At 43.6% G+C, this 8543-nt stretch overlaps 1 protein-coding gene and 1 long non-coding RNA gene across 2 annotated transcripts; both read left to right on the top strand.

Moving 5' to 3' along the window:
- The first annotated feature begins 6 nt into the window (after positions 1–6).
- Positions 7–1850, top strand: LOC125514727. Its single transcript, XR_007286591.1, has 2 exons — positions 7–599; positions 1193–1850. It is a non-coding gene; the product is annotated as an uncharacterized LOC125514727 (long non-coding RNA).
- Positions 1851–3555: 1705 nt separating this feature from the next.
- LOC125514728 (5'-adenylylsulfate reductase-like 3) lies at positions 3556–6255 on the top strand. The gene is made up of 4 exons (XM_048680081.1): positions 3556–3936; positions 4873–5060; positions 5159–5283; positions 5588–6255. Exons 1-4 carry the CDS (start codon positions 3751–3753, stop codon positions 6040–6042), a joined length of 954 nt encoding a protein of 317 aa, XP_048536038.1. The 5' UTR covers positions 3556–3750; the 3' UTR covers positions 6043–6255.
- Positions 6256–8543: the final 2288 nt, after the last annotated feature.

Genomic DNA, 8543 nt, shown 5'->3' on the forward strand with positions numbered 1-8543 from the left:
CATGTGCATGCGTATACAAGGCATAGCCATGACTCATAATTTTTATCGAACTCCATCTTTTTAGCATGCTTATGCAAATTACATTTTTGTACAAGAATTATGTCTTTATCAGATGGGGATCACCACAATGTAAAATGTTACTCCCTCTGCCCCATAATGTAGTGCGTATAGATTTTCAGAAAAGTCAAACTAAGCAAACTTTGACCGAGTTTACACTATTTTTATATAGAATTCCAAACATATACAACATGAAAATATAATTGATGATGTATCCAATGATATGCATTTGGTGTTTAAATGTACATATTTTTGTCCATAAACATGGTCAAAGTTTGTAATGTTTGACTTTTGAAAAAATCTGTACGCACTACATTATGGAACGGCGGGAGTACCTTTTATAGTTCTTTCCTTGTGGATCTTCTGATCACTTTAACTGATAGAATGTCAAACATTTGTTCAGGTGTGAAGCATTTCCAACTTACCCGAGAACATATGATATGGTACATGCTGATGGCTTTCTATCACTTGAAAAGCGCCAAAAACGTAGATGTTCTACTCTTGACATATTCTTGGAAGTTGATCGCATCCTAAGACCAGAGGTAACCAAGTTTTGCTAATTTTACATTTATACTGATATAGGAACTGGATCGTTCAGTCATGAAACCCATATGTAGGTTCCTGTGGATTCTGATCAGTGGGCAATAACGGTGTCCTGTTGTGTGTTGGTGGTTCTAAAAGTAAAATAAAAAACGATTCATATGGCTCCATTCTAACAATTCTTGCTGCTTAACTATGCCATATGCAAGGAAGTTTAGTTTGGGATATCCACAAGATACATTAACTTTGCTTTAATTCCAAAAACTCCATTCTTCATTGCCTGGTCATTCACTATGGCCAAATTGCAAGAGTTATGTTTTTTCTATCTATAGGCTATGTGAACTCTACTATTGAAGAAGCGGCATTCAGTATTGCGTAAACTTAGGTCTGATGCACAAACATTCTCATTTACCTGATTTTAAGAAATTGTCTTTGTAAAGTACTCTGTGTAGTTTTGAATCAGGCTGTCTCTTGGACAAGTCTTGCACTCGCATATATCTATAACTTATATATAAATCAGTGCTTGCATTGACCATTAGATGATGAGTGTTCAATGTATTGTCTAAAATTATGTATTTATTTTATGCCTATGCAGGGCTGGATTATAATACGTGACACAGCCCCTCTTATTGAAGCTGCAAGATCTGTTGCTGCTCAGCTCAGATGGGATGCCCGTATATTGGATCTTGACATAGCTAGCGATGAAAAACTGTTGGTCTGTCAGAAGCCCTTTCTGAAAAAATAATGAGCATACCAGACACTGACACACGATTCAGAAATTGGAATTATTCTTTACCCCCAAAATACTGTTACACGTATTGTCCGAGAACAACTGGGAACAAATTTCAGTTGAAACACTGGAGGAATGGGTCAGCTAACTCGTCATGAATCATCATGGGTCGCAAGGTGCCATGAGACTGATCGGGCAAGTGCATGCTGCAGAGGACGACAGGCTTGGTGGCTAAGCTTTCCAGGCCAAGGTTTTACTGCCAAGAGACGGTGATGAAGGCGGCAAAGTTAATTTTGTAGCAAAACCATATATTTAATAAAGGGATGATGCTGCGGCGTACATAATCGCGGCCAATGTGTCACATAGGTATAATTCCATTTTTCTCCCTCTCCCTCATTGCATTCTCCTCCTCTGTAATGGTGCTCATTCATTTTTGTATCTTGTATGTAAAATTTGTTGGTATCTATACTGGCCACCCCCAGATTACAATATTTGTGAAATGAAGGTCAATATTTGAGGTGAATGATAGGAAAGAGCAAAACGAAATTCTTCATATTAGACGTTTCCAATTCCACCTACATTTCTATTTGTGTCGATTTTGTGCATGTTCCACAGCATGGTATCTGTATTATTCAGGAACTACCTGCATTGGACAGCTACATATGGGATTTCCAGTTTTCTTTCCTATATGGAACTTCCAGTTTTTCTTACAGATTCTAGTGCAAAATTCCCTGCAGCTATTTTGCACGCCGTTTTTGTGTGTGATTAGTTGCCCATAGACCATAGCCGAAGCTGCTTAGCTTTAGCTGCATGGGTGTTGCTGTACGATTTGAGCCCTCCCATGATTATACGTAGTACGCAGGGTGGAACGTCTAACTCATATCATAGTGTTCTCCAGCTGCCACGGACACCACATCATCAGCAAAGACAAACCGATGGCGATACGCCACCATAAATCCAAACGAATTGACACTGCCGATGCCATTGGCCCTTGATTCCATCCAATGTTTCTTTCATTCCTTGGCATCACAGGGTCAAACCCTGCGAAGGACGGACAAATTATCTCCTCGCAAGTCGTACTCCTGGGCTGGCAGAGCAACTCCCAAAGCAAATTCGGTTGCCGCTGTTTGTCCTGTGGCTGAAAGTTGAAACCGCTGGTGTTAACAAAAGAAAGACTCGTCGCCTCCCGCTCTTGAAGCAAATTCGATCCACGCTTGTTTCTATCGGCCAGTTGGCTGGCACAATCTTGTTCGCGAGTGTGGTGACAGTGACGGGCCGTCTGAGGCCGGAGATGATTGGCCCATCCGCTCACTCACGCACTCGGTCACAGCCTCTCGCAGGGTTCGGCTCCACCCGCAGGCGCAACGAAATATTCCATCCACCATCTGGTACTGGCAGTACGAAATCTTAATAAGCAAGTCAATCCGGTCCGTTGCAGTTTATAGACCCAACGATAAGATTCTTTTGTGCACCAACAGAAAAGGTAATATTCCTTTTGGGGTCGATGCCGGAGCAAATCAATTTTTGTTCTCCACAAGTTTTGCCATAAGACGAGAGTAGCGGCAGCAAGTTGCGCATACATATATTCTCCTACGTCCAATTATCCGTGACACTGACCCAAAGCAAACCTTCTGCGTCAAAGACCTTTTCTTTTAAGGCTAGTCATAGTGGGAGTAACTTAGGTGAGTAACATAACACATTTCAAAACAAATTTGTTTATGTGACATAGAGTTAATGAGGAGAGAGATGCTTGTGGTAACATAATATGTTACTAATTTAACATAACACACCTCGAGGTAATATGAGTCTACAGTATAATGAAGGCTTGCATGTTATCATCCATATCTTGCTACCCATTACGAAGGTGATAACATAGACTAGTAATATATGTATGTTACTGGTCTAAGTTACTCCCCACTATGACGAGCCTAAAAGGCGACAATATCTCACTGACAGGGTGGTCCCATAGTGACGGGTCATTGCGGGCCCACCGCGGCCTTCTTCATAGGTCCACGTGTGTCGTGATCGATTCTGTGGGTGTAGGCGCGTATTCATAAATATCGCGTCACCATGCCGCGGGGCTGCGAGACCAACCCCGTCACCGCGTGGCGGGCCCCGCACGTCATCCTCCGGATCCCGCGTCCCGGGGGCCAGCTCGCCCGGGCATCTCGTCCGTCCGATCGCGATCGGACTGCGGCCCGGCGCCCGCACCCGATAAAGCGACCCGCCTCGGCCTCACAACGCAAAGGGCTCCCAATCCCGCACGCCCAAACCAACCTCCGCCCGCACCCGTCGGCGCAGCGCAACCGAAAATCCCCGCGGCCGCCGCGCTCCCCCGGCGCCGAGCGCCAGCCGGCCAGCGCATGCGAGGAGCCCCCGGAGCCCGGATCTAGGGCGGGGGGACGCGTCCGTGCCAGGGCCCCATGGGCCGGGGGTCGCCGCGGTGGGCGGCGCTGCTGCTGCTGCTCCTCCTCCTCGCCGCCGCGGGGCGCTCCTCCGCGCATCCCGGGGCGTGCCCGGTGCCCGCCGCGGCGGAGGCCGTGCTCGGGCCTCCCAGCACCTGCTCGCCGCTGGATCGCCGCCTCGGTGACCCGGTCGGCGTCATCGAGGTGAGCTATCCCGACGCTTTTTTTTGATAAAATATACAGCGGCGAATAGATTATTGACGGGGTGAAAGTTGGGGGTCGTGAAATTAGGGATTTTCTAGGTCCATACATGGTGTCAAGGGTGTGGATAGGTTCTTCTAACCTGTCAATTGGTTTATGCATTTTGGCAACCTGCACTGATAAGCTGCATATGCGTTAAGCTATGAGAAATTTCTCCTTAGGACCAAGCCAGCTTTGGGGGTGTTCTTGAAATACCCCTTTCTAATCAATGGATTCGGCAGCTCTCCTGCCAACATTGAGAAAAAAAAAGGACCAAGCCAGCTTTGTGTTTGGTTTGAAATTCCCTCCTCTGCCCCCTGTGCTCCTATAATAACACGTTGTCCTGAAGTGTTACTATGTTGTATCAATTGGTTTTGTGCCATGTCCCTAAAAAGCCACTTTCATATTTGTTTGGAATTCCCTGCAACTCCTGTTCCTATAGTAACATACTCTGCTGAAGTGTTATGCAGCTTATGCTATGTGTGTTGCATTATCTGGTTTTTGTGACATGTCACTTGCAGATAATCAGGGATACTATTGTGTGCTTCTTCCAATTTGGTCGCATCTTGTATCTTGGGGTTGGTCTGACTTAGAGAAAAAGAATATAAATAAAAACTTGGATGTAGTTTTCCATCCTTGTCTTTTGTTTTTTTCTCCTAAAATGTAGAGCTCAAAATTAGAACATAAAACATATTCTCCCTAACATGGCACCACGTTACATTTAAGTGAGTTAAAAATAATCTGACAACTAGTACTATATCTAACTAATTTTGTTATTTTTTTCTTTTATTGTGATGTAGTGCCTGTTTGTCCCTCCCTTCCTTCATTAGCACAAGGATATTCCATCTGTTGTACTTGTAGAATTGAAGCTGACTCTTAAATTTCTTTAACATTATATAGGGAGATGAGGCTACATTGGCGAGGGCAGTCAATCTTCTTTACTTGAACAAAGATGAGTACATTGCTGTACTTTTCTATGCCTCATGGTGCCCGTTTTCACAAGAGTGCAAACCTAATTTCGAGAAGTTGGCTCACTTATTCCCAACTATTCGCCATTTTGCATTTGAGGAATCTGCAATTAGGCCAAGGTATGCCCGCCTTTGGACTGAAGAAAAATGTGTTCCTTAGTGTAATACACTACTGTTTGTTTTATGATGGAGTGTAACCTTTGCATTTGAAACTGCAGCATAATATCAAGATATGGAATTCATGGTTTTCCAACACTATTTCTCTTGAATTCAACAATGCGAGTGAGGTACCATGGACCTCGAACTGTTAAGCCACTAGCTGCTTTCTACAGTGATGTTTCAGGTGTGTAAATTGTTGCATACGGACTCTTTCTTCTTTTCCATTCTTTTTTGTATTCTATTTTTTTGGAGCGTGTTGTAGTTTTGCTTGCATGCTTACCAGAGTTCTTCATTGTATTGAGCAACTGAGCTACATGTTCGTATTTTTCCACCTATCTTGTGGTATGAGACATCTTTGTTCCAAACTAGTGTCTATGAGTCTCCTTGTGGTTGGAGTTTGAACTTGGAATTTGTTGTGTTTATGATATCTTTTGTGGCTGCATCTGTTTTTCTAATTGATTTGCTGACGGTCAATTTATGTGATGAAGGCATCAGTGCATCAGTGGAGTCAACCACTGGGGAGGCCATGCCACACCCGTTAGATGAAATTGAGCCAAAAAAGGATGTTGAACCGGAAAATTGTCCATTCTGGTGGGCGCGTTCACCTGAAAATATACTCCAGCAGGATACGTATCTAGCACTGGCAGCTTCTTTTGTAATCCTGCGGTTGCTGTATCTTCTATTCCCAAGGATAGTTTCTGCAGCAAAATGGGCATGGAGGAGGCATACTCTGTTTGCGAACTTGATGGGCGTGCATGAATATTTCTTCACCTACCTCGAGCAAGCAAGACAGAAATTGAGTAGGTTATACCCTTCGAAGCGAGGGAATTTACAGGAGGGGGCAAGGAATGCCACTGCCTGGGCCTCCAAATCATTAGCATCTGTGTCAATCGGAGAACCAAGCACTATCGGAAGGACGAACTCCACGAATGAACTGAGGTGAAGTGTAAACTTTTTTGTCCGCAGGGATATTCTGTACAGTAGAGTGATCAGGATATGAGCACCAAGAATCTGTTGTAACCAGCTTTGCTAGCTATTGTAACATCATCATTAGAATAAGCACCTCCCCCAGTATTGTTGCCATTATAACCTTGTCTTGAATAGCTGTTGCCCAAACATATTCTTGGAGGAAAAAGGTTGACGTGTTCGACACTTCCACGACATGTTAGAATTGTATGCATGGCCTCTGTTCAAAAGTTGAGGATGTCAGAACTAGGGTTTTGGGCTGGGACTGCTCACGGTCGTTTCCTTTGTATGTTCGCAGTGTGATGATTCACTAAATGAGATACATGTATGAACTTGTTTGGCATCGGTATGTGATTTCCCCACCCCGTTTGGTTCAGTTTGTTACTCAGAAGTGCAAAAATCTGTTGGTTCCACCACGTATTTGAAGATGTTGTTACAAATTTGCACCAGGCCTGCGTATGAACGGAGTCCAGGAGTAAACAAAATGTAGATCCCACTGCACTGATATACATGATTAGTACCGAAGTTAAATTTTTTTTTTGAGGATGTACCGTGAGTTACATGATCGACTGCACACGCTCTTGAGCATCAGTCTCTGGGCTGGCGAAGTGGTGCAGCCACAGCGCCAGGGCCTCCTCCTGCTGCTCCCACCAAAGCTTCTCGATTAGTTCCTCCAGCATGGTCACCATCTCCACCTTCTCCCTGCTGCTTAGCACCGGCGTGTCCGTCCCGTTGCTCCCGTGGCAGAGCAGCGGCAGCCACGACCGTAGCATCGCCATCCGGTGCTCTGCGTCCTCTGCCGAGTTTGGCGTGCTTGAACAGGAACACTGCACAGAAAGAGACTTGTTTTTCAGGAAGTTGGATACTCCCTCCGTTCCTAAATATAAGTCTTTTAAAAGATTTCACTATAGACTACATACGAAGCAAAATGAGTGAATCTATACTTAAAAAATGTCTACATACATCCGAATGTAGTCTTTATAGTGAAATCTCTAAAAAGACTTACATTTAGGAACAGAGGAAGTAGTTCATAATAAACTCGGTATGTGTGTTTGCTGTAAATTAATGAGCTGTTTGTGTCCATCTTTGCGGTTTGCTTGGGTTACTATCGCACAGAAAGAGTGTTTCCGGGAAGTTGGATAGTTCATCATAAACTCGATACATGAGTTTGTTATAAACCAATGAGCTGTTTGGGAGAGCAGCGATTCGGTGCTCATCTGCAACCCCGTTGAAGAAATTTTTTATAACAAATACTGGAAAAAAAATCCATTTTTTGCATGGTAGATAATTTGGTGCGTGAGGTGCGTCCCAAATTTCAGATCATTTGGATATCTAAGTAGCTCTCGGAAAAAGACAAATTTGGGGTTCGTAAAAATTTCTACTGTTCATATACCGTTCCGACCCAATTTGTCTTTTTTGTCGAGAGCTACACGTATGTTCAAATGATCTTAAATTTGGAGGGCGCCTCATGCACCAAATTATCTATCATGCATTTTTTTTTGAATTTGTTTGAATTTTTTTTTGACCGGGTGTAGATGAGCCTGGGCTCAGAAATGGATATTCGGCTGTTTGGCCCATTTTGTGGTTTGCTTGCGCTACCAACTCCACAGAAAGAGACTCATTTTCAGGAAGTTGGATAATTCATTGTAAACTCGGCACATGAGTCTCTGTAACTTAATTGCACTTAGTAGCTTTGTCCTTGCATTTTTGTACCACCCAAACGATGCCCTTTCATTATCTAACCACTTGAAAAAATGTTACTCCCTCCGTTTTTATTACTCCACATATTATGTTTGTCTAAAGTCAACTTTATATACTTTCAACAAGTTTATAAAAAAAAATTAACATAGTACACCACCAAATATATATCACTGGATTCATCATTGCATATATTTTCACATCATATAAATGTGTTATTGTAAATGTTCATATTTTTTTCTACAAACTAGCCCCATTAGTTCTACGACTTTGTTAGCACAATCTACATTTCTACGACTCCGATAGTTAAGTTTCTACGATTTGTCATCCTATTATCGGAGCTTCAATCCGATTCAAAGTCACTATTCGGACTACCTTGGCTGTCAGGGAACCAAACTGTAACCCTAACAGATCTAACTACAGAGCTGCAATGCAGATCCAGGATCTCCACCCTCTCCCGCGCCGGAGCGACATGCGGAGTAGGGGACGCATGGCCGGCGGGGAGTGGGTGTAGCTATGGCGACTGTCTAGGGTTTCTAAGACGGGGCAACTGGTTCATTGGTTAGAGCACTCCGATACAACTCGATGTTTACTCAAGTCAGAGCCGGACGTGCCACACGTCGTGGTTAATTCCAACAAGCATGTTGATGATATTGGTCCACAAGCTTAGAATAGTAAGTGAGATTGTAAATAAATCTGGAGCAGCTTATAAATATACAACCCGTTTGCTCGTATGAAGATATGCATACACAAACGTACATGTTGACCTCTTGGTCCAGG

The sequence above is a fragment of the Triticum urartu genome, chromosome 6, assembly GCF_003073215.2.
Source record: "Triticum urartu cultivar G1812 chromosome 6, Tu2.1, whole genome shotgun sequence".
Taxonomy (NCBI): Eukaryota; Viridiplantae; Streptophyta; class Magnoliopsida; order Poales; family Poaceae; genus Triticum; species Triticum urartu.

Excerpts from the sequence above, each read along its gene's own strand:
- LOC125514728 (XM_048680081.1), top strand. The coding sequence starts at position 3,751 with ATGGGCCGGGGGTCGCCGCGGTGGGCGGCGCTGCTGCTGCTGCTCCTC. Across the intron at positions 3,937-4,872 it reads ACCCGGTCGGCGTCATCGAG|GGAGATGAGGCTACATTGGC; the intron begins GTGAGCTATCCC and ends AACATTATATAG. Across the intron at positions 5,061-5,158 it reads GAATCTGCAATTAGGCCAAG|CATAATATCAAGATATGGAA; the intron begins GTATGCCCGCCT and ends TTGAAACTGCAG.